General features: G+C 41.0%; 3 protein-coding genes across 10 annotated transcripts in view; all 3 read right to left on the bottom strand.

Moving 5' to 3' along the window:
• Positions 1-11080, bottom strand: part of pnpla6 (patatin-like phospholipase domain containing 6) — a 40921-nt gene extending 29841 nt beyond the window's left edge. For 4 of the 8 annotated variants that reach the window (XM_080760340.1, XM_080760345.1, XM_080760344.1 and 1 more), the window contains exons 1-8: positions 11041-11080; positions 6801-6898; positions 4650-4706; positions 4239-4326; positions 4044-4126; positions 3143-3234; positions 2886-3026; positions 1268-1427 (exon numbers count right to left, since the gene is read on the bottom strand). In XM_080760340.1, the coding sequence (XP_080616466.1) occupies positions 1268-1427; positions 2886-3026; positions 3143-3234; positions 4044-4126; positions 4239-4326; positions 4650-4706; positions 6801-6857 (678 nt within the window). In that variant the 5' untranslated portion in view covers positions 6858-6898; positions 11041-11080. The other 4 variants (XM_080760342.1, XM_080760347.1, XM_080760343.1 and 1 more) reach the window with 3 other exon arrangements.
• A 906-nt stretch (positions 11081-11986) lies between these two features.
• LOC308313496 (ATP synthase subunit d, mitochondrial-like) lies at positions 11987-16393 on the bottom strand. The gene is made up of 6 exons (XM_080760644.1): positions 16304-16393; positions 15517-15644; positions 14139-14235; positions 13129-13200; positions 12805-12867; positions 11987-12171 (listed from the first exon to the last, which is right to left on the bottom strand). Exons 2-6 carry the CDS (start codon positions 15636-15638, stop codon positions 12040-12042), a joined length of 486 nt encoding a protein of 161 aa, XP_080616770.1. The 5' UTR covers positions 15639-15644; positions 16304-16393; the 3' UTR covers positions 11987-12039.
• A 1686-nt stretch (positions 16394-18079) lies between these two features.
• On the bottom strand, positions 18080-20690 carry msx1b (muscle segment homeobox 1b). Its single transcript, XM_080759532.1, has 2 exons — positions 20171-20690; positions 18080-19774 (listed from the first exon to the last, which is right to left on the bottom strand). Exons 1-2 carry the CDS (start codon positions 20601-20603, stop codon positions 19359-19361), a joined length of 849 nt encoding a protein of 282 aa, XP_080615658.1. The 5' UTR covers positions 20604-20690; the 3' UTR covers positions 18080-19358.
• Between the last annotated feature and the right edge of the window lie 5560 nt (positions 20691-26250).

The raw sequence follows: 26250 nt of genomic DNA, 5'->3' as shown, positions 1-26250 counted from the left end.
AGCAATTAGGGGTTCAGTGTCTTGCTCAAGGACACTTCGACAGTAACTCTGGGGGAGCCCGGGTTCGAACTGGCAACCTTGCGGTTCCCATCCAGGCACTCTACCCCTGAGCCACCGCCGCCGCCGTTGTGTGTGCGTATATATATATATATATATATATATATGCATGTGTAGTGCACTCCTGCATCACATCCTATAGGAATTCAGTGGATTTTCAGATGTTTCACAGCATCTTGTACAGCATCATGCACTGCTTGAGCCAAATTACATTTTCAGGTAAGTTTGATTCCATTAGGATGACTATATTTCAGTTACAGTAATTAGACAAAAAAGTAAAAAATGGGAATGGTCCGTAGGTAAATTACACTAGCATTCTACGGTTCATTTCCAGTTGCATTTGTCGCTTAGCAACCTAGAACCATTCATACGTTGGCGAAGAGTGCCATCTCTTGTAAACCACTGAAAAGAGTCAAAAGACCAATGGACATAGATCACCATCTTTGGCAGTGGATGTTGTGGTGGCGAAAATGCATATAAACACTGTGGTATTGATTAATTTAATGTAGCCTACTAGTAGATGATACTTAACACTCTATAATTACCACCTGTTCTTCACTGAAAAACTCATTAGAGACTGCCGACTCATGTAAACCTATTTCAAACTGTGTGAGTTAACAATAGAATGGAGTCCATTTAAGGAATGACCATCTCTTGTTACTCCTGAAACTCTGTACACTGCTGAAAGTATAGAATATGTGTGGGACATGTGTGTAGGCGTGCTAGGGGAAGCTCTGGAGGGAGACACTAGTCTCTCTCCGGTGTGATGACATATACAATAAAATAATGGAGTTTAACCCATTCTGACCGGGAACCCGTTTTGGTGTTGGCATCATGTCATGCTTTAGCTATTGAAAAATAGCAGATCTACAAGCTCATAGCGCGCCACCGAGTGGCGCGCTACGAGCTTGTAGGTCTGCTATTTTTGAAAAATCGAAGAACGACTGACATTTTTAGAATCTGATCTCAGGTCAGAATGGGTTCATCAGACCAGTGTGTGTGTCCAGTGGAAACCTCGTATGAATCTGATCTCAGGTCAGAATGGGTTAAATCCTGATGGTTGAGTCCTGCTTCTTCCTGATGTTGTTTACTTACTAATAGTAATGTAAAAAACTGCGATTACAATGTTTTCACCTTCGAATATTCCCTATACAGACCCAAAACACACACACACACACACACACACACACACACACACACATCCCCATACCATTCCGGTAAGGCACAATTCTAGTTTTCCATCCTGGACGACGTAGATGCTGCTGTCAGGCTGGCCCGGTCTGAACACATACTCTCCTTGCTGGTACTGGACGAACACCATGTGTTTGCACAGCTCCAGGAAGAGAGGCTTCTCAAAGTGACCCAGTACACTGCAGCACAGAGAGACAATACACAAGAGAGTTTGGTATACTGTAGAACACAAAAAGAAACACTGTATGGATATCCTGTCTTTAGTCAAGTGTTTTTATTTATTTATTTATCCTGCACCTACTATAATTTAATTTGGATGTGTGAGAGTTCCCTTGGACAGCATAAAAGCATGAACACACACGCAGAATGTAACTGTATGTGATTTATGCACTGTACCTAGACATGTATATTTTTGAGCGGGGAAGCCGCTCCTATGTGCAGCTTTGTGTGTACGGTATGTCCGTTTGAGCACAGCTGTGTGTATGTCTGCTTGAGCACGGAATGTGATGATTTGATTGGCTGATGTTCTCATAATCATAATCATGATAAAAGGCACCGCTCACTGCACACAAGTGTGACTTTTGAGGAGCGCAATGCCCAAACATTGGCTTGTGATTGGCTAATCAACCCATAGCGATGATTTGATTGGCTGAGCAAAGTACATATTGAAGCTAAAAGTGAGGGCGGAAAAGTTGAGGACACAAATTGTGATTGGCCGGAATGAGATGATGTATGATGATAAGAGCACCCCTCACTTCACACTGGTGTGATATTTTTTATAAATAACTTGGTTTGACCGGAGAATTTAGTTATTGTTGTAGACAGTAAGCAGAACTGTTTGGCGACTTCCCTAACAAGCACTTCTGTGTAATGTTTTATGGTTTTATGTCTGTGCAGTGTATGTATGTACATTACCAAGTTACTATGTTTTGTGGTTTAGTTTGTCAACCATGCAAGCTAGCAAAAGCCATGTTGGTCCTTTGGAGACTGTGAGAAACACACCCAGGTATGAAATTATATCAGGTTCATCTGTGTGCGGGCATGTACCGGCATGTACACAATCATGTAATTACCCTCGGAGACCCAGGCGATTTGGTTTATTTTCGTTTGATTAAATTGGAAACACCTATGCCTGGTGATTCATCATCAGTCTCCCTCTCCCCCTTTGGGTCTGGAATTTGGCATTTTACAAGACTGCATCATATCATATACCACTGATTTTCATAATATTTTATTCTGATTTATTTGTTTTAAATAAATGATGTTTTGCAAGTGATGACATTACATTTGGGGGCTCCTTCATGATGTTTTCATAATTGTCAATTGTGTTAAAGGTTCATATTTGATGTGCAGTTTTGTACTTGGTAGTGTTGTTGCCTTGTTTGACAAAATGTGTTGACTGAATTAGAATAACCTTGCAAGACTTGAGTTCAGGGAATAGATGTGTCCTACTTGACCTCAACAAGATAACACTACATAGAGGCGCCTACTCAACAAGTTGTGCTCTTTGCCAAAACATGGCAAATCACACAATCAACATCAACCAACTAAAACTAAGTACAGGTTCAGACCAAAATGAACACGAAATATGAACATCATCGGCTAATTGTGAGGACATAGTTCCAGTCTGAACATACCGCACATTCTTCAACATGTACAGGACTTCGGAAGGGAGATGGGAGTTGGCCACATCAAATTCTGTTAAATCCGCCTCAAGCACTGAAGGAGGTGGCTCCTTGGCTTGCAGTATGGGCACCTCCTTCTTAAAGCGCAGGAACCTGTGCAGGAGAGACGCAGATTGAGAGAATGAGGGACACAGGGAAGAGAGAACACTTGTGAACTTTTCACTGCACTGATAATGGAGGCGAATTGCTCATAATTATACGTTTGTTACTTTTTGGCAATGTTGAGCATCTTCTGCTTCTTCTTTAGGCGTGGTCGGGAGGACGACGAAGTGCCCACCAGGGAGGAGGTAGACTGGGACACCTGCAAGCAAATAATGACAAACAAGGACATTTACAAGTACATTTTTATGGCATTTTCTATTGTACCCAGGCCAGGGTTGAATTTGCTGGGGAGATGAGGCAAGTCCATGCTTCCGTTTTTGATATACCCCCCTCTGGTCATTCATATCAAACGTCAGTGTTCTATCGCTGCTTCTGGTCAGGCTAAATTAATAGATTAATAGATAGCTTTATGGAATTGTAGAATGATATTTGATAATATCACAGTTTAACAATATAATTAAAAATGCACGTTAACCTTAAACCACCTTTGTCAAAGGTATATTCAGTGATTTCACTTAATTCAAATATATATTTTTATAATCATCCCTACTATAGAGTGTGCTGACCATATAAGGAGTTCCTCCCTGTCCCCAGTTAACCCCTGGGGTCAAAAAAAGGTTTCGTTTTTTTAGCCAGCCTTCATCCAATCAGGATGAGAGGAGCCTTCCTCCAATCATGATCGAGTGGGGGTGGGCCTTGGTACACGTGCTGTTGGCCTGTTGTGTGCCCCCCACCCCACTGTAGAGCGTGTGCATGTGCACATCTTGTTACCGGGGCGGACTGGGGTTTTTTCCAAATGCTGAATGCTCATTGTGAGCTTGTAGATCGGCTTTTCTTTTTAGAATTCGAACCCTGACACCAAGTAGTCGACTTGATAGGAAAGATGGGGACACAGAACAGGACAGCAAGAGACAAAAGCCACCATTCAGACTTGTAAGAGAAAGACATTCATCCCAGACTGCTGAGCCACCAATACAAATAAGGACAGCTCCAGTTACTGCGTCTCACCTTGCGCATGATCTTCCGCCCATAGAACATCACTTTGTCCCTCTTGCGAAAGCGGTATTTCGGTGCTTCCTGGGCCTCCAGGTCTGTGAAATCCAGCGGAAATGATAGCTTAGACTATGAGCTCTACTAATGAACCGACTAATTTTCTGCCTACAGCATCAGCTGTGCAAGATAACAAGGAAGACTTTTACTCACTTCGAAGCTTGATCCTGCGCAGGATGAAAAATATGAGGATGGCAATGAGGACTATGGCGATGCCCGCGCCAATCACCATTCCCATCATCTAAAAATAGTCAAATAAGACTGAATGCAAATATAGACCTATAGGCAATAAGTAAGGCCTAATAACTAAATAAATGTCCATGTCTATCCCCATTCTGGGGCCCGATCTGTATTATACGTCAGTAAGTACAGTTATCATTAAGTAGCTAAACGTAGCAATATTTCTTTGCATGCATAACACACATCGAGTAAAAACTGACCGAAGTCACATTTTAGTCATTCTTTTGCCAAATTGTCTCCAACAGTGGTCTCAACATTCTCGAAACCAACATGATTCCTCAAGTGACACATGTCACAATCAATGACTCAAGCAGTACTACTCACCATGCTCGTGTGTAGCTCCTCCTCCACGAATGACTTGAGGTTATCGAAACCCTGCTGCTGTAACAGACAACACAGCAATGCATCGTTACACTAACCTGACCATGCAGACAAGTACAAGAACCATGGCTTGCAGCACACAGTTACAGCTTACTGCAAACTCTACACCAAAGAATTTGAGCATGAGCCTCTTCATAGAAGGCCACGGCGTCAGTGAAGTGGAATAGAATGTGGGAATATTACTGGAAGCAGGAATGTTTAACTGTCAGTGCAAGGCATAGAAGAGAGAAAGAGCAGTGACGCTTGGGGCCAATTCATACTCCTATTTTACCGCTGTTTCGGTGCTGTAGTGCCGAAATTATTTCTGCTCGTCAGACATTTTCAGTAGCACCGAAGAGCCGACGTTAGGACGCACCAAATACGCACCAAATACTTGTTATTTGGGAGTCTTTGACATAAAATGTTTGAGAAATCACTGCTTTAAACAACATTAGGAAGTCCAAATAAGGAACTGCACTTTATTAACAAGCCCAAAAAACCCCACAACCACAAGTATTTACAAGCGACTTGAATCAGCTCTGTCTGAGTGAGAGCGTGTCTGAGTGGGAGTGAAGTGGCATGGGAATGTGACCTCTCCTTTCTAAACTTACGCAATTCCTTAATGTTCCCTTTCACCATCTTGCAAACTTGCTGCCAGTATACACACAGCCAATACAACTCCTGCAACTGTATACCAGGGGGCTAACCAAAAATCAATTGTAAGGACCTTACTACTTAGCCCAGGGCTAATCAACTAATTTGTTCAGGGGGCCACATTGTCAGAAACCCAATGGTCCAGGGGCCGGACTCCTCCTCATTATTGTATACTAGACCTGTACCTGCCAGTCGGCCACCGGCCTACTTGAGAACGATGAAACTAATAATACCCGTTGTCAACTTTGTGCCCATACTGTATAGGAGATATCTGTAGTATGCAATACCCATTGTCATAGCACCCATTTTAACTGTCTTTCTGTGTCCCACATGGAGATCTCTGTATCTGTCTGTCTGCCTGCCTGTGTCTAAAGAGTGCAAACTGACTGTGAAAAGTGGACTGGTTAAGTAATCCATTGGCAGGTGTGCCAACTTGCCATGGCTAGAAATTGCACAGGTGAGGGCACCTGGGCTAATTAGGCCCACTGGCAGAGCCTGACCAGAGCCTTTTGTGATGTTTGTGCTCAGCCGTGGGTCCGATCAACTCGATACCAGGCAGTGCGGTGTGGAACGTGTGTGTCGAATTTGAAGTCGGTGGGGAAAACGGTTCTCTAGTTACGTGCATTACAACCGTACACACACCCCTGGTTATCATTAATGCTTCATTCATACGACGAGGTCGCTCATCAAAATAGCAGATCTAAACTCTCAATGTGTCACATGGCAAACCGTTGTGAGCTTGTAGCCAAGTACAATGTCAGACTCACTTGATCAATACGACCTTTATCACTCAAGCCCAGTGATATCAACTTAAGAACTTATTTTCTTATAAAGCAATACTTGTGACTCATGCAAGATTCTGAGAAGCTTATTTGTGTGTGCAATAATGGAATACAATCAATGTGTGTGTGTGTGTGTGTGTGTGTGTGTGTGTGTGTGTGTGTGTGTGTGTGTGTGTGTGTGTGTGTTATCTTCATACAAAGTCAATAGGCTCTTAGTGCTCTGGCTGTGAGCCCATCATAGATTGGTATACCGTTATCAGCGGATATTGATTGAGGGGTGGGAGGGGTAAAGGTGTAATATCTCCAGCTGGAGTCTGTGTGAATATGATGAATATTAGTAGTGGGTGAACGGAATAGTCACAAGCATGTAAATATTATTACAGTCGAAGACACACACACACACACACCATTTGGGTCAGAATGTCCCTGCACTATTGGGGAATGACTGAATCAATTTGGATTTTCCAGTGAGTGTGAGAGAGTGAGAGTGAGAGTGAGAGTGAGAGTGAGAGTGAGAGAGAGATTGTGTGCCTGGGAGTCTAGATGAGTGCATGTTCAGTGTCTTATAAATTGATGGTACTCAGGCTAAGACATGTTCACAAGCTGAGTGGTAGAAATGACACTTTGTTCAACCAGCATACAATTATATATATAAAATGAATCAAGCAGGTCTGCTAACCTCAGGGGACTGAGGGGAGTCTCCATGGACCTCTTGTTCCGAGGTGCTCTGTCCCATTCTATTTCCGTCTCTTCATAGGGATGGTCCATTAATGGCCACTAGGAACAAACAGGAAGGAAGTGGTCATTAAGTATGCAAGCAAAGCACAAGGTAGAAGAAACAGTGTTTGAAACGGTGTTATGTGACATGCCACTTGACAAAACGCACAACAGTATTTAGGCTTAATGCACGTGCACTCACAGAAAATGGCTCCAGGCCACTGCTAAACTGCTGAAGTCATTTTGCTTATACAATGGCACTGTAAGAAGAGACACCAAAGCTTAATTCTGCTTGCCTTAGGAAGAGGGCTTAAACCCACATTCAAACCATTCTCTTAAAAGCATTAAGAAGGAAGTGGTTTCAACGCCCATTCCCTCCCTCCAGAAGCCAGAGACTGATGAAATTACACATGATAGGTTGATGATGCATACAGTACCCAAATGGTCAAATCATGGCCCCCTTCTCCTCATCCATTCATCCTCTCTCCATTCTTATTCCCAAGAGATTATCCTTTTACCCTACTGCATAATTTGGGTTATTTCTGAGGATTTAGCACAGAGGAGAGGCCAGCACAAATCAATATTGACCAAAAATGTTCCTACAGTATTCTGCAATGTAAGCGGTCTGCAAAACAAAATTGCAGGATCTTGTCTTTCCATTTGGGAATTGCTCAATTACTTAATGCAACTCAGAATCTTGCATTTGCACTGTGTAGCACAAATGTCAAACTAGTTTCAGATAGATACCAAAAACAAAAAGGTCATTTGTTTTTTAATTATACATTATATAAAATACACATTTTTCAAATTGATTAGAATGTTTTTAAACTTCTTGACAAAATATCATGAATCAACAGGCTCTCCAAAAATCAGGATTGAACCCAAAAATATGGCATCGGTTGGGCTCTACTTCTTAATTAACATTTTTCTGTTCCTTTCGTTTACATTTCCTGGGTGATACATAAACAAGACGGACAGGAAGGTAGATCAACTAAACAAGCCATTTCAAACTATCTAATCCCCCCCCACCCCCACCCAATTTACCGATTACTAGACATCCAGGAGAAATGGACAGAGCTAATTAAAAATTTCAGCCTTCATTTATCCAAGGAAGGATACAACCTTTCCTCCTCAGCACCACCCTCCTCCTTCACGTGCTCACAGGCATCATCATATACTGTAGACTACAACCATTGTTGGGTTGTAGGCTAGCCCAAGTCCATAGTTCCAGCCAGAGTCACAGCATAGTGCCCGTCTCTGCCACTGTCAGCTGACACAGGCACGCAAATGAGACAACAGTCATTTACTGTGCCGTGTACAGTACACTGACAAACAAAACACGGCTAGGATTTCCCTCTCCTACATTGATAAGGAACTTTGTTCAGCATGTAGACGCTCGTGTCTTTTTGGTGTGCAACGCTCGCACTCAACTCAGGCAGTAAACATGCAAAGTAGACTTTACTGATACTGACTAGTGCAGCACCAAACAGCCAGAGGTACTCTACAATGACCAACACACACAAAAGGATCTTGTCAACCATACAGGAGTACTGTGGCCTTTTGTGACGTGTTCTAAACAAACTCAAACTAATTTGGAGTCTACCATTTCATTTTTACAGTAACATTTTTATCGTTGCAATTAAACATTTGTGAGAGATTATCATCATCAATACAAAATGGTAAATGGTTAAATGGTGCATTTATATAGCATAAGCCAAATCTCCCCTCGAAAAACAAGCCAAAACAAGCCCAATAATATGGCCATATAATACTAATAAAAAAAAAACATTTGATGCATTTATCATTATAAATACTATGTACGTCTATAATAATGAAGGTAAAGCCAAAAGTTGGTGTAAATAAGCAGACTTGGCATTGGCAACCCTGCTCCCTTTGTTTGTTTGCCACATGCCACTCTACCATAATATAACGTCAGTCCCACAGCCTGCACATAATGCTGAAGAATAAATTTAAAAAAGAGACTGAAATGTAGTGTCATGTTACATAGACTCTGTGTATCTGTTACCAAACAAACCACAAAGATTTATGTTACAAGATACACAACAAGTATTCAAAAGGAGCCGAGCCATCCTGTTCCTGTTTAATTCGAAAAAGGGGACCGTTATTTGGGGATCAAGTAGCAGCTCCTCTAAAAAGTTGAGAATTCACCTATGATTGATGACTCGTCTAAGAAAAGTACATATTATAATCAAGCATCATTATAAGTTAAAACGGCAACTTAAGCTGCTTTCAATAATAATAAAAAAGACAAAACAAGCAACGAGGTCACTGCAAGTTCACAGTGTGTCTGTGTCACGACTGTATTACCACTCATACGATAAGATAGCATAGTCCTCCTTATTTGATCTTCGGAGGGAATGTGATGTCATGAAGAATCAAGCAGTCAATCAAAATGGAAGGCTTGTCAAATCCCGCACTCCCCTCTTACCATTTCACGCTTTCTATACACTCATTTCTCTCTGCTTTACTGATGAGTGCTAGTACATTGTCCAAGAAAGGGAACACAACATTCTGTACAATGATGTACACACAACTCAGCAGCAGAGAACTAATATGCTTACAGAGACAGTATATTATAGTTACATAAATAGCACAGTGAGTTACACCACACAGTGATCACGTATTTTCTTAGCCACTTCTGTATTCTGATTACATTCTTACTTACAGTGTGATTGGTGTGCAGTTTAAACAGCATGGAGTTTCATAGTAAAAGAAAATTTGATATTTTCTCGAACAAAAATCCTAGGCCTACTTCAGCCAAACTCCAGCTTGGGCTGGTCTCACAGCAGTGGCTCCATATTCCTATTGTCCTTCTATAAACAATGAAGCCAGTGTTGACATCCCCTGTCTCTAGGCACAGACCCACACTCAGGAGAGACACAGGACCCGTAGTACCAATATAAAATAGGTCCGTCTTAAATTAATACACACAAGAGAACTAAGGGATTCACACCAGTAAACAAAATCTGCATACCGTATGTTTTATGGGTTTAAACTTTAAACCATCCTCAGGCCAAATTTGTATATCCATTCATGGTATGACCTTTGCCCCCCAAGTCAAAGACAAAACATGCAGTGCCAATTATGTTCACACAAAACGCCTGCACAGCAAAGAGGTAATATTCAGTAACAAAAATAGGGCACTAAGACAATAGCATACTAATGACAGTCAAGAGTGTGTAAAGGCTTCCATGGGCCATTGTGTCCCAAGTGTACACTGTCAGGGTTAAAAAGACCAATGATGTTACTGTGAGACTTCACTGTGTGTAGAAAGAGCACCAATCTGTTCATATCTGTACAAACACATTGGTCTGTCTGACGCAGCAGGGACAGACATAAGCACGAGCCCTAAACATAAGACTACACACACACACACACAGGCCAAACTGGGTTGTAGTTGTATGCGATAGCGATACATTTAATAGATCTCGTACACCATGGTGGCATCACCAGGATGAAGACTATAGTAGGATCATTGGATTAGAATGGGACGGGTTACAACTTAAAAACGTAAATAGAGCCACAGATTCCCCTCCGGGCTCCAGTTCTAGAAAGAGGCTCTGGCTCATCTTTATCTAAATGTAAGACCGTTATCGTTATGAGCTGTTCCGGTGCGATGGTGATGATGCTCTACCAACACTGGCTAATGGTAGCTAGATGACGTTATGCTAACGGTTGTTTACAACAGCAGGAGGGACAGCAGATTATAATGTGCATTACGAGCACAATACAACTCGAAACAAAGATGTATGTAGCTTCTCCCTCGTCATTTTGACCTCAGCGTCCGCACAGGACTTGATTTAATCCCTCCCAGCCATGTACGCATCGCCTCTTTGACTGAGACTGTAACATTACAACACCTGTGAAATGTCTTATGGCATTGTTTTGATGCATTAGAGATAAATGAACGCTTAAAAATATAATGTATTACCTGATTCGTTTGACTCCGGCGGCAACCGTTACTCCAACAAGAGATTAAATCATGTTTGACGAACGCAGTCGCCTGTTACCATAATACTAGCAATTATAGTTTAATTGATCACGGTTTAAGACGCATCTGTGACAATCACACTGCGGTCTAACAAGAACCCCAGTAGAACTGTGTCACCCACCACGTGTATTGCGACATTTTTTGTGATAAAAGAAATGCCGCTTTAATAAATCTACATACATAACCTTACCTGATCTGTGTGCAACAACTCCGGTCAAACAACAGGAAATCACGTTTGTCCAAACCCCGCCCACTTCTTTAATTCCACAAAGACTTTGACCAATCACAACGCGAGAACGAAGGCCAATGGAAATGTACAAGTGAAGCTTGTGGCTACAGAACCCGCCTAGTTTTATGCAAATATTCAACCAGTAGCCAATAACCGTTGAGGGGAAACTCCTAGTCAAAGCCATGATTGACAGGTAATTATTTTCATTGTCATTCCGAATTAGATTAAACTGAAAAAAATTATGTAATTAAATTTGTTAATAAAAATTGTATCTTCAAGGTACACCATTAGTATAAAGAACACACATCTAAATAAGCTGAATGATTTATGGTTCTCAAGAAAGAGTCCTAGCACCCACACAGCCGGTCCTTGAGGGGGGGGGGGGTTACACCAGGGAATCCCCAACAAAATGAGGAAAACTTTAACCACAATTTATACTTTGCCTTTTCAAAAACAGCTGATCTACAAGCTCACAATGGCTCACAGAGTGCAACATGTGAGCTTGTAGATTGGCATTAAAGAAATAAATGTATTTAACATTTTTCCCAAACATCAAATTAGGCAGACATTTGGGGATCCTCAACATGAAAACATTCGAGAGCCACCGAATGATTTTCGTGAAACAGCCACTGCAGTGCAGACTTCAGTTGTGTTCCTCATTCACATTCATTTGACACTTTCCAACTAAAATATAGTAATTTCCCCCCCCCCCCCCCCAAAAAAAGTACAGCTGTGCAGTGTGCATACAGTGCCATCTAGTGGTGCATAATTTATACACACATAATTTCCAACGGTCACAGTACTTAATGCAGTCACTGTCATACTCTCTTCCAACTGGATCGACTGCTTTGAAAAATATTTGATACATCTGCATTTCTCTTTATTGAAGAAGCCAGCCATGACATGATTCTCATTAAATGTACATAATCTTTATTGCGGGGCAAGTGTCCAGTGAGAAGTTTACAGATCGGCAATAGGCTTGTGTGGCCAATAGGGGTATTTGACCTTGTCCAATTTGGTCTCGGGGAAAGTGTCATTCAGATCGTCAATTGTCATCTGATCGAAGGGGATCATATTCTGGAATTTAGCAAGCTGCAAAAGGAAAGCAAGGGGGTGGGGGGGGGAGACATGGTTTTAAGAGATTGAAGCGATAGTGGAATATATAGTAAGTGTGCACTAGTATGGCAGATACACATTCATCTGGAGAAGACTTTAGTGATCTCAGGCAGAAAATTCAAACATTACATTAGCCAAGATGATATATAAAAAAAGATGCACGGTTGCATATAACTTGTGGCTTATAAGGAATATAAGTATATGTTATTGTACAGATTATTTCAATTCCATACCTCTAATCAGTCTTTATTTACATATTATTTGGTACTTGAGTGATTACATAATATCAACTCAGCTCAGTGTAAGTATAATGTTAGTATACTGGTGAGTGTATACCACCAAACATCTATGTTTATATAAATGACAGCTCATCTACTATAACAAGTGAATGCATACATGTTTAAACAACATTGTTTTAAAACATTACATAAATTTTCATGTCAACTACACTGCGAAATCCTGAGTATTAAAATAGAAGCAACTGGAACTCTTGCATGTAGACTCCTAGAATTGAATTAATAATCAGGATTTTACTGTGAAACCACCTTTTTGAGACTTTAGTTTCAAACCTTTTCAGAGGTACAAGGACAGTAAACTATGTGGCCTCACCTCTGCCTCATACGCGGCAATACGGGCCTTCGACTCTTCGCCATAGGCCGCAGCACTTTTATTCTGTTGGAAAGGACAACCATTATCTCTTTTGATGTAAAGGAGAGAACACGCAAACACTACTGTGCTGAAAAATTCCTGAAAAGTGGACATGTATAGTAGCATATCGTTGCTGTCGGGCAGAAACAAACTATGTTTGTTTTCCAACTTTTATATTTTCCTAACCCTAACAAGATAACAGCCTTTATTTTAGCCTTTAAAAAATTGTAGATTCCTGAGGCAGGATGGACGGAAAATTGTAATATTATTTGTTGAGACACTTACTGCCTCTGCCTCTTGTGCGTCGATTAATGCAGTTTGTGTGTCCACAGGCTCTGGGATCGTCAGTGCGCTGAACTGTTGGAAGAACATCCGTGTGAGCCATCATTGTCACAAAAGCTTAACAAAATCCTATCTTAAAGCGGCATTTGCCATCTTGATAATCACAAGGCCTGAAAATTGTCTTCTGTATGAGGGTTTCATTAAAGACAGACCAATATGCGAATGTGACACCCATAGATGGTTTTTCCTCCTTTATAAAGCATGTTGTCAACTTGCAAGAACTAAGAGCGACTGGTCAGCTCGATCCGTGTCACCTCACATCTACAGTTCATGCCGAGCTGGAACACACCACAAAGACTCGAGCTAACTGTCAGTTTATGGACAACTTTTACACTCTCCATACCAGGAGTGGGCAGTAGTCTGCATCATGGGATATACAGTATTAGAGAGCAGCAGAGTGGAGGAAGCAATTAGCCTAAATAACTGACACTATACAGAAATAAATATTATCGGAGAACTGTCAATGATAAAAGAATACATTTAGTAGATACACTTCTGTGGCCTAATGGCAGTGTGCACAAGACATTTGGTCCAGAGTCAGATGCACGCATACACACTCAACAGCTAGCTTCCTGCAGTAAAAACAAACAGCCCATTTCCACATTACGCTCACATAAATACTGCTGCATTGTGGCCTCTTTTTATCCGTTGTTGGCTCGCCAGTCGCTGCTTACTTACTTCTTCTGGTGGTCTGATTTGCTCAAGATTAACAGCCAAACGGAGATCTCTCCCTCCTCAAGGATTCAACATGCTCAGTCGGGGGAATGGACCCTGGCTAATAATGACTGATAGTGACCAATGGCCCAGGACAGTGAGACGCCCACTAAACTACGGACGATTAACGAACACAGAGGGACCCTAGGGTTCATATAGTTATTAGCTCAAGGAATTATTTTTCCATAGCTTTGACAAGGCATTCGCCACAGTTAAAAATATATATACACAAATGTCACCTTCTGTTCAAACTCAGCCACCATCCCAGATCTGGCCACAGCACCTTGGTAGAAAGCCCAGTCAATCTTTACAGGGGTCTCTGAAAGTGTCGCTAGCCTGGTGAATAAAAAAAATACAATGACAGTAAGATGTTAAGTGTTGATGTTATAAGTTAACCCAAACTACTCCAGCATTTATTGATAACTGATATAAGTTAAGTAAATGAGAGACGATCCAACTAAACTATGAGAAAGGTTTTTAGAGGAGAGAAAGTGGTCAAGCCTGACCTGTTCATAAAACCAGGGTAACTCATGAGTATTTTCTAATTATTTAAATAAACTAATATACACAATGCAATATGATGCCACAAGATAGCTTAACTATGCATACAAAAAAACACTATAGGTGCACTTCGGTGGCCCGGCATATTACTCAGTCTGCTTTAGATGTTTTTCAGGAAAGCACACAGGAACTTGCATGTTATGTGTAAGTATAAATATTCAAAGTTGTATTCATCACATGCCAATACAAATAAGAACAACTAATTCCACCCACTTAACCCATCATTATGTGACAAATAGTAATTCTACGATCTGTTAGGGATGTCCAACCATTATCCGTTAAGATTTGTAACCGATAAACTAACAGCTAACTATGAACCGATAAAAAAAAATAACGGTGAGTTCCACCCAAAACAACTTAGAACTAAACACAAAATAAAGCGTGTAAAGAAAAAAGTGGTGTTTGGGTAAGCTTTTCCAAAAGAATGATAATGAGGTTACTTGTAACTTGTCCTTGTGCAATGTATAGATGAAATATACCTCGAGTACATTCGCAATGCAATATCACCTGGCCTGGCTGGCCAGTAAACATCCAATGGCATCATTGTCTGGCTCAGGCAGTAGAGTACAACAAACTTTGCCAAATATGATATCACGTCTTTTTTATGGGTAAAATAGTAATAATAATTTATTTAACACATTTCCTTAACAGCTAACGATTGGGGGGCAGCTGTGGCTAAGGAGGTAGAGCAGGTCATCCAATGATCCATGGGTCATCGGTTAAAATCCCGGCTCCTCCTGTCTACATGTCGAAGTGTCCTTGGGCAAGACACTGAACCCTGCATTGCCTCAAAGGAGTCAGTCGGTGATACTGTGAATGTGGGCAGTGAGGACGCTGGCAGCAACTGTTCCCCGCTTCACCTCCCAATGTATGCAGTTTATGCACTTGGAAAAGCGCTATAAAACGGTAATCATTTGCTATTCATTAATAAAACGGTAAGGCCTAATGGTTAATAAAATGTCTCCAAATGGCCATCCCTGTTGTCTGTGCAGTATATGGTGGGTGTGTGTGTGTGTGTGTGTGTGTGTGTTAAAGTCTAATGTGAGCAGTACTAACTTGCCACCGATGGCATCGCTGCGAGTCTTCAAGGCATTGAACATGCCCCTCTGGTTGGGTGGCACCCGCTCGGCAAATGCCACCCAGTCTAGGGCCTTCGTTGCAAAACGGCGAGCTGCCATGGTAATCTGAAAGAAATAGTTTATATGGTCATACGACACACCATCAGAAAATACTCATTGTACAATTATGATGATTATGAAGTGAGGACTGTTAAGACAGTATATCATTATTAAGGCCATATTTAGACAAGTTAGTGCATAACGTGTTTACAAGCAAAACAAGTACAAAGTAAAGTAAAGTGTGTCACTGTGTGTACTGTGTTAACTTGTAACCCCTCTACGTGTATTCCTTTGAGTGACATTCATGCGTCAGATTGAATGCTGCGCTGCCGCTGTCAGTTTATGTAACTAACAACAGCCATGTAAACGTTCATGGCGAAGGCTTGTTGGATTAAAAAAAAGAACAGCAGGGGTAAAGAAGCTTCAACACAGTTTATGTAATTCAATTGCAACTAGATTGAGGTCATTTTTAATTTAACTCGCAGCTAAAGTAAAGACGGGCTAACAGATTAGCTAACGAACGTTAGCCTCCTGCTAACGTCATTTCCAACCAAGGTCAGAATGCGTGGTGTTTGTTGCCATGCTTGTGTTTCTCGATCAAATTGCCGCACGGAAACCGCGTTTGCTTTTTGCATACGATGCATGCGTGGGGAGTCCCTGGTGCATCGTTAAAATAAACGCGTACATTGAGTTAAATGAACAGATTGTTCTTTTGACACACTCACCTCTCAGTAGCTCTTCTCTTCTGGACAGAGAGAATGAATGATGCGCACGCGCAGTCAGGACAGAGGATGAGAGGAAATAACTGCTTCTTCCCCGCTTTCAAGACCTGCAGCGAGTCGCCTACTACTGCCCTCTCGTGGTGGTGTGCTGTATAGTGTACGGACCCTACTGACTGTACTGTCAAATGTTTCAAACATATTCAAGGTTTTTGAGGGGCGCTAGGCCGCTAGTGTGTTTGTGTGTACCCCATAGCAATTATTATTATTGGTTGAGCAATGTGTGTATAGTAGGCCTACCGCACAGCGATCATTTGATTGGCGGAATATGATGATAAGATGCGCGAGCGCCCCTCACTTCACAGTTCACACGAGTGTGTTTTTTCATATTTTTTTCTAGATTTGTGGAGGGGACAAACAGATCTACAAGCTCACAACGAGACTGTTGTGAGCTTTACAAATAGCCAATGAGGGCTCTATATATCCAGGGATAAAGTTATTACATTTTGATGCAGCTATTATCAACTTATAATTGTGCTGCATGGAGACCCCGTAAGTAGCCTGCCCCTGGGGGTCCTCCTCGGAGTCCTGGACGGTTGGACTTAGTCTTATGCATCAATGCATGGACAGAGTTATGTTGGACGGGGACCCCACTTTGAGAACCACTGGCATCTTCAAATAAAGCATAAAGGCTTAACAGATCTATGTTAGGCTACAACTGCACTGAAAGCTCCTATTGAAGATTATATATTCTATAATAAACGTTTGTTTGTATTGGCTAGTTGAAGAGATGCTTGGCCAAACCACTTTCCTCAACACAGGCTATATAGTGGTTCTCAAAGTGGGGTCCGGGGACACGTGCAGGACCAGGAGTTCTTATTTTACACCAAAGGAGGAAATTAACAGTTTATATTTCAATATTTTCACTCACTCTCTAACGTTGTGATGTCAAGCTGCGTCGTACTAAATCTAATCTTATCTAACAAAAACCGTCTATTACGGTGGTCCCCGCATGGCACACAATATTTCCATGCATTATTACCCATATTGTAAACATGGTGGACACATGCATGGTGTCGTCCACAGTTAACAGTTTTTGTATTGAGTTGTGCTTGAAATGAATACATTACATGTCATTCTGCAAACTGTTAATACATATAGGCCTACTTCAATCAATCAAAAGAGGACCGTGCAGGGATCCTTGACTGGAACCATGCATTGACTCAACGAAATAAACCATTGTTTTAATTATGCAATGATCACCAGGCCAGCTATAGGCTATATACAGTTGAAATGTATAGCCAAAAAAAGTGAACTTGAATTAACATTATATTTTACTTGAATTAACATTATATTTTACCATGTGGGCTTAAGTCGCTCATTTGGCTTACATGCATGCCCGTGTAGGCTATAGCAAAATCAAAAAGCAATTATTAGACCAGCCCTGTTGTAATAGACTATAAAATTAGATCATACATTGATAAAAATAGGTTTAATTGATTTGATCATTCAATTAGGCTATATATGCAAAGTTGCAAACGCATGTGCCTCAGGCCTAAAAGCTGATTGATCTGCAATGCATTGCACACGTTGTATACTTATAGAAGACTGGAATTTCTATATACAATAGCCTATTTCAATTTAACGCCATGCAGAGAACATTTTTGACATATAGATTAAAGATATGCACTTCTGATTATATAGCAGCTATTACCCATTAACTGTTAAAAAAAACGTATAGGCTATATGACAAATTCGTTACGTAAAAAAAACAAAACTGCATTTCAATGAGAAGTCATTTATTTTGTTTATTTGCTGAAGTCAGTCTTTTACAATAACTGACAATTTAGATAGGTGTATGTACACAGTACAGATACAAGAATACTTAATAAATACAAATTTCCTGCGTTTTCTTCAAACAGTGTTGCAGGGCATATAAACAATACACATTTTATTTACATTATTGTTACAGCAACATTTCTTGGAAAATAATCTATTTATTCTTATATACCACTCAAAAAGGCCACGGTGTGAGTAAGAGATCCACTTAATATCTAAGACATGTGTTTAATAAAAAAATCTCCACATGTTGATAGAATAGAAATAATGAGAAAATACATTTTGCAAAGAAATAGACATTCAAACAGTTATGCTCATGGGAAACTGCAATTTTAAGGACAATGGAATGATAAATAAACTGTCAACGTCCAATGTGAAGAAACAATTCAAGTCATCAGAGAAAACACATTGGTCTTAAGGCACTATGGCGCCATTTAAGTACTTTTACGTTGCTTAACTATTACTTTCTATATGCACTACTATGTTATTGCATTCATGTCTTTGACCATGCATTTCAAATGCCCCTTTCTTTCCCCACACGAGCAGGAACATTTAGGTCATTAATATTGGGCTCACGAAATGTGGTAAATATTTGGAATTAGATATCTATTAGGCATATCGCTTGAAAACATTATGCATTTATGGTTGAACTTGATGTCTGAAAATACCGCAAATAATTCGATAGAACTTGTTTTTGACTCAATTATATATATTTTGAGATATCTCGGCCTACTAATAATCTTCATGTAGAACAATCCCAAATAGATTTTTTTAAAACGCCTCATCCTCATATCGGCCTGTTTCAACCACCATTTCAAAATCCTCAGTTTTAATTAATCAATTTGTAACTCTGTGTCGTACAAATGTAGGCCTACATCTTTGTCTGTTCTTGTATACGGGTCCATTTGATTTGGTTACATTTATGCAAGGAGTTAACTGCACTCGAACCCCAGCATCCAAAGTCTATATATTAGCCTTAGCACAAACACAAAAAATAAAGTAAAAAAATAAGGCAGATTACAAGCTCACAGCACATCACCTTGTGAGCTTATTATACAGTCTGGGCGAAGACATTTTGTGTAAAAGGGAAAACGTGGCCCGAGTCAATTTGTTATACAATAGAGCTAGCTGGTTTAAGACTAAGATGGATCATATATACTTGTGACTGTTTCAACGTTCAACCATGAACAAATAGACTCTTTTTTTAAGGCAAAGAGGCATTTTAAGACAGATAGTACATTCCATAAGTGACAGGTCCACTGAACAGTCCGGGAACAGGCAGGGTGGGCCTGGGGAAGTGGCTGGTGTGTCCGTACAGGGATGGAGAGCCCATGTGCGCCCCGAGAGGGAACGGCAGCGCGAAGGCAGGCAGCACGGGCTTCGAGGCCAGTTTATACTTTTCCAGCTCCGCTTCTTGGAGTCTCTTGGCTTTGGCCCTCCTGTTCTGGAACCATATTTTCACCTGGGTCTCCGTCAGGTTGAGGGAGTTGGAGAACTCGGCTCGCTCCGCGATGGAGAGGTACTGTTTCTGGCGGAACTTGCGCTCCAGCGCCAGCAGCTGCGAGGTAGTGAACGGGGTTCGAGGTTTTCTGTTGTTTTTGTGTTTCCTTAAAGGACACGCAGGTGGACTTGAGCTTCCTATAGTGAATAAATAGGCAGAAAACAAAATAATGTAGCAAGCATGTGTATAAGGCACAAATAGGCAAATTATTATAGCCTACCGGTATGTCAAATACTGCGTCCTGAGTGGTTTTTACAAACATATATTGCACTGCCATATTAACATGGAATATGATAAGCTATATATGATGAAGTCCAGGCTATTTCATAGGCTATACTATTTGCTATATAGGCTATAAATCCACACAGGCAAATTATGGCATAATTGACGCAGAATATAACAATTTCCTTATTTCCCTTATGGCGTGATCATTATTCATCGCTACAATAACTGACACGCATGCAGTATCTACTCTTATTTCTTTCAGTTTTGCCAAACATGTCAAGCTGTCAACTTCGGAGGGAAGGACTTACTGGTAGGAGTAGAAAAGGAGGACGTCTGGAACCAAGTGCTGTGATCTTTCTCACAAAAGGGAGGACTGTCGTCGTTCGGATCGCTGGATCCACATTGAGAACTCTCCGCGGAAACTTTCCTCTCCGCGTAAAATGTCTTTGGGGAAAACTGTGCGCTTTGGGCTGCTGCTGCTACCGACTTCGGGTGGACGGGACTCAAGTCCGAGGGGGAGTAAACAGTCCGACAGGTGGTCTTCTTGGCGATCAGCGACTCAACGCTAAAGGGAAGACTGCTCCGCTGGCTTTTGTATCCTTTGTCGGTTGTCATATCTTTAGGTTGGAGTTCCTCGCCCTCTGTATCCGTGTCTTCTTTCTTTTGCATTAGTTTATTGTCACTGGACGGCGACCCCTGTATATGATTCATCATTGCAACAACGGGGTTTGGGGGGGCCATACACCTCCGTGCTGGCCGGTACAGGACAGTGGGTTGGAGAGTAGCCTGTGTGTGTGTGTGTATTAGCCTATAGTGTCCAATGTTTTCTGCGCTGTCAGAACGTCTCACAGTAGCTTAACTCACTAGACGGGGTCGTCTATAAAAGGGCAGTGACTGTTCCCCTCCCGAGCGGACCAATCGGCTCGCCACGTTGTCCCCGTGACGTCTCCGACCCTGGTTTCTATTGGCCCACTGCCTTCCGAGAGACATCAAGGGGCCTTTGAAAGGAACGAGAAGTTAATCATACAGACCCCATGCTGTGCTGGGGTATTGATGGCTCAAGGGGTTTTGTCTCCACTGCTCACAAAGTAGACCAATTTTAGCGCAATTACCCAGTGGGGAGGACTTTTTGAGCATTTAGCCTCTATCCATTTGTAGGTAGGACACTATTTGGAACTTGAATTAGCCTATAGGCAACTAAACACGAGGCCTACTGTAAAAACTAGCCTACTTATAAAAAGAAAGCCACCATATGATTTCAGAACATGACCACACTCTATATTATTATCCCATATAGGCATGCGGTCATATTTTTGCCTATATGACCGACCAAAATAGACCAAAATTCAAATTAATATTTTTTTTAACTCGCGATTTATCATGAATTAATTCTGAAACAAAACCTGATTCGAAACGACCTTTAGGCGCATGAAAGGAAGACGCGCAGGGGAAACGTGCATAATGAGGAGAGAAATTCATTAAGTATGACTGTTGGTCACACAGCATTACAGCAATTTAAGGCCTGTCATGGGCCCTTTTTGTTCCACTGCAGCCTCAGTTGAGAAGCAACAGGCGTTTTTTCTCTCCAGGTCAAACTATTTAATAAGCCAGACAAGTTGTGTTTTGGAAGGCGCCAGGCTCGGCAGGATCAAAAAGGAAGATACCTCGGGGAGAAAAGGCAATGGTTAACTCCACTTAACCAATTGTCCTCTAAATATTTCATAGTCCAGTGAATATAGCTGGAAGGAAGCGAGTTCTGACAGTTAACCGTTTCACGTCTAAACCTGAAGTTGATGACGGTATAACATCACAGAATGTTTCTGCAGGGGTTTTTCCCCTGACATCCATAGACAGAGATACAGATGAAGGGGGGAAAAAAAGTCAGACCATTAGTTGTAATTGATTTTCAACTAAAGAGCAATTTGGAAGGAATCACGTTAATTGGTTTGGTGAATATAGTATTATAGGGTTGGCCTTATTATAGTTCACTGGCATGGCTTATCAATTTAATATTAGCCTAACCACTTAGTTACTTCTTAGGAATTTAGTAATGGAGTCATTTAACATAATTGTTTCCCTGGGTAGACATATAAACATCAGCACTTCAGGTGAGGTGGCAATTAAGTACCATTTATTATTTAATGTCAATCCTTTCTCTCATGCTTTCCCAACCTGACACATGCCTTCAGTCAGCACAAGATGGTTTGTGCGCCTTAGTTTATGATATCCATCCAACCCAACCCATGCAAGAGCCCATGTGAATGACTGACAGTCATCATGCAGTATCAAATACACAATTAGGACTTAGGGAGAGAAGATAGATGGTTCTCAGAAGACAGATTTCTGTTTAGCTTAATTGGTTTAACCCATCTTTCTAGAATTGCCAATGAGAAAATAGCTTGTGGTCAGTCCGAGCACACAAGATCTCCCTCTTCCCACCCTACTTTGCTCCGCAAATAACTTTATCATTTTTTCGAGATGATTACTGCCTAAATAGATTAAACAACATTAACATCATCGAATAGTTTACTAATTTGAATTTCACTGTAACCTTGTGTAGTTTGCTATGTTTTATGGTCCCTCACTGTCATATGACCCAGATAATTGAAAATTATATTTTTTCTAACAAAAACATGAAAATAAAAATCCCAACAGCATTAGATTGATTGACCAAACCTTTTGGTTGTCTGTTTCTTTAAAATGATCATTTGGAGACTTATCTCTCATCCAGGTAACCATAACTTTGCTTCATCATTTGACTGGCGTGAAGTCTGATTTTCAAGCCATTCTTTCATTTCCTATCTGAAAAGCTGCCTCTCTGTCCCCTCATACAGCGGGGCCTCTTGTGACCCAGCTGGTTTACGTTTAAATCCCATACCCTCAACTCTATCTAATCTCCATAGTGTCGTGCAAGATGGGGATGAGAGTCGAATAGTAGAGTGCCCAAACCCATGCCGAGATTCATCCGATACAGGTACGCTGAGAGAAAGCTACACACAAAGTGCAGTTACCTCTCCCCCCTGATGTTTGGCTGAGTGTATTTAGTTTTAGACTCCCTCTCCCCTACCCCAAAAGACATTTCTGTAACAGCATGCAGGCGAGTGAACTGTGTCAGAAGTTGTTACTGAGTCTGAAAGCAGATCTGTCCTTCAAGGTCAGCTTGAACTCCATGGGAAGCACTTTCCCCTCAGCCGGCACCAGAAATGAAAACTGTTTTTGCATTTATGTATATTATATGTTATATGTGTATGTATGTATGTATGTATGTATGGAGCCATTTTATTTACTCTCATGCTTCAGAGAAACCACTTAACCAGTTCATAAAGTGTATTCGTGGCCAAGGTTCAACACATTAAGATATGAGAGAGAATAAAGTGAGTCATACTTTTAAAAATCAAGTCCGTATTGTAGCTTGTTCACAATCCAGGAATGTTTTTTTGGAAGCCTCTCTTGTTCGAATCCTGGGTATCAGGGTAGGAAAGACAGGGATCAAATCGAGACTGTCCAGAGTCTCGATGCTTGGACTAACCATTGAAGCCATACTTTGTGTGAGTCCAGATGAGTCGAGCTGTCCACCACCAACAATGTGTGAATTCCCTGCTGAAGTGGGGCCCTCTCTGACAAACAAACCGATCATTTACAGGAGTGAGGGAGTCATGGAACCCAATACCTGTGAGATGTGTTGACAGTGACACAAAGAATCGCAGGTATAAGGGCCTACAGTAAAGGTAGACATTTGCTGACACCACAGAGTATACGGACGGGGCCAAAGTGTCATCCTCAGCAACATCGCCACACGTCACTCTCGCCCTGTTTGTTATCGCTTCTCACATGAAGTTTACGCAGTCTGAGGATGGAATGTGTTGCCAGAGTCATCCTGCTCCGGGTAATCAGATGTTGAGCAGTGATGTGAGATATAGGATACGCAGGCATGCCTGCCAGCAGAACCAAACTCCAAGGGAGAAATTCATATTACCATGAAACCAAGAGGTAACTATCTATTTTTCCATGCATCATGTGAGTTTGTACCTAATTCCACATTTTCTGCTTTAATCTTACATCTAGCCTCATTGGGCCCTTTTCACATAAGGTCACCCGCATAGACATGCCATGCACTTAAGAGCAGTTTAAATATTATTGGGTTGCACTGCAGTGCCGTGGAAAATATCTTGACCTTTCATTTGACTTAACAAGTTGATCCAATCCACATCAGAACGGCTTCGAGCCTGCATTTAAATGCTGGTTTAACATTTCCTGCCAAAGCTACTTCCTCTTATGGCTACACGGAACCCTGTATTTGAATGCAGGGTAATGAGAGACAAATATTCTTGCTGTACTCAAGTGAAAGGAGTAAAGGAAATGCCATTCCTCATGGCTCCTTTTCCAACAATGATTTAGCAGTCACCTTGTCATCTTTGACCAAACAAACAATAAATATACCATTTTATTACAATTAAGGGTGCCATAATTTGAATAATCATTGACTTGAATTCTTAACCAAACAACCTTCGATGCCATATATGTTTAATGCTAAATGCGTTTTTAAAATCATCATTATAGTGTTCATTTATCAATTTGGACCCTCATGGGTCCATTTGGTTACATTTGTACAGTCCCAGAGTTAAATCAACACTGAGGAGTTTACTGTCAGGTTTACTTTACCAGGTTCACAAACAGACGCTTTTTTTTCTTTTGCCTTGAGAGGATTTCTCCTGACAGTCTGCTGCCAATAGAAAGTGTTTAAGAGAAAAGCCACGAGAGGTGACAATGCAATTGGCAATTTTGTCTGGACTGTATTTGGCCATATAAGTCAGCATTCTTGAGGAAAGTCGAGAGACAATGCAAGTGGGCGAGTTAGGTTGAGGGCTTGGGACGAGGAACTTTGTGCGGCCACGCTGTGGTCTCATTCACAAACCCAAGAATGTCACCACAATCTCATACGCTCTTAGCAGCCAAAGTTGTGATGCACTATATTTGAGAAAACCCTCGGCAGCAGCATCAATTTTCTCTTTTACTGTTGGCTTGAAATCCACCGAGGCCAAAACCAGTAACTATTGTATAAATTACAGCAATTTGGTATATATTATATGAAATGTTATTTTTCACATCATAAAAAAAAAGAAGCATTGGCTGAGAACTGAGCAGTCTGCAGTTTGGGACAGCGTAAAATGTGTCACAATCAATTTGCGTGTTAATTATAATAGGCTCTAATATAAAGAGGTTGTAAGTGAGAGGATCTATTTTGAATTCATTCACTGTGTTGGACCTGCGTGCAAGTTGTCTGTCTGACATCCGGCAATGGAGGCAACGTGTGACAACAGATTAGTACAATCTGGTTCCACTAAACAACAAAGACATAGATAGACGTGTAGAACGTTCCAGTCACATGTTTCTATTTTTTTTTTTTTATGAACAGGAAATACAATTAATTCATCTAACACAATATGCTATTTTGTGTACACACATTGCATCACTTTACACAGCAATGTTCCTATCATCAACTGAAAAGGCATAACATATTTGTGCGATTTCTTCTCTGGACATGTCATGCCCTTCCCTGACATGATGATTAGATTTCTCACAAGATCAAATTTGACTTCATGATTGAGCATAAAGATGCTGTGTATGATATGAGGTATTGTCTTTTGAAAATAAGTTCCAGTTATGGAATGTTACAAAGATACTTCCCCTCTGAATACAGAGAGAACAGAACATTTACGGTTGGCAATTGGCAATTTAGGTAGTATTTTTTTTATTTCAGATTGGTAGTTCTTCTGTCGAGTCATTGAATAAATGTTGATTTGTGCACTGCAATTTCATTATATTTCACCATATACGTCTGATTTCTGATTCGCATGTCTTTGATTAAATGCCAGTGGACTTATCCCAATTTAAATAAACAATTTAAAAAATCCACAATTTAAATAGAAACATTAATAAATACTATTGCAATTAATTTTTTTGATTGAAGTCACAGTGGATCAGTGTCAAATTCCTTCAAAACCATGCCTTCCATAAAGAGAATCGCTGATTCCTCCCAGACACCATGTTTACTATCGGGCAACAGTTGTCAGATAGTAATAATGTTATTGCAGGCACTAAAGGTCAGTGCAAATTGTGTGTGTGTGTGTGTGTGTGTGTGTGTGTGTGTGTGTGTGTGTGTGTGTGTGTGTGTGTGTGTGTGTGTGTGTTTGAAACTTTGAATGTCCCGAGATTACAATTTCAAAGCCCTCCCCATGAAAAAGACAAACAATGGAATGGGTGGGAAGTTAAAGGAGGGGGGTCCTTTTCAAACAAACAAGCATGGATTTCTCCTGAATAGTGCTGATGCAGAGCAGCCGGATTGGTTCTCAGAAGATTGAGAGGGCCTACTACATTGTAGGCTGTC

The sequence above is a fragment of the Protomyctophum bolini genome, assembly GCF_963924005.1.
Source record: "Protomyctophum bolini genome assembly, chromosome: 3".
Classification (NCBI taxonomy): Eukaryota; Metazoa; Chordata; class Actinopteri; order Myctophiformes; family Myctophidae; genus Protomyctophum; species Protomyctophum bolini.
The sequence above is the reverse complement of the archived record's forward strand: the minus strand, read 5'-3'. Positions and strand labels throughout refer to the sequence as shown.

Excerpts from the sequence above, each read along its gene's own strand:
- LOC308313496 (XM_080760644.1), bottom strand. The coding sequence starts at position 15,638 with ATGGCAGCTCGCCGTTTTGCAACGAAGGCCCTAGACTGGGTGGCATTT. Across the intron at positions 14,236-15,516 it reads AGCGATGCCATCGGTGGCAA|GCTAGCGACACTTTCAGAGA; the intron begins GTTAGTACTGCT and ends TTTATTCACCAG. Across the intron at positions 13,201-14,138 it reads TGGCTGAGTTTGAACAGAAG|TTCAGCGCACTGACGATCCC; the intron begins GTGACATTTGTG and ends TTCTTCCAACAG.
- msx1b (XM_080759532.1), bottom strand. The coding sequence starts at position 20,603 with ATGGCCCCCCCAAACCCCGTTGTTGCAATGATGAATCATATACAGGGG. Across the intron at positions 19,775-20,170 it reads CTCCTTTTCTACTCCTACCA|GAAGCTCAAGTCCACCTGCG; the intron begins GTAAGTCCTTCC and ends TATTCACTATAG.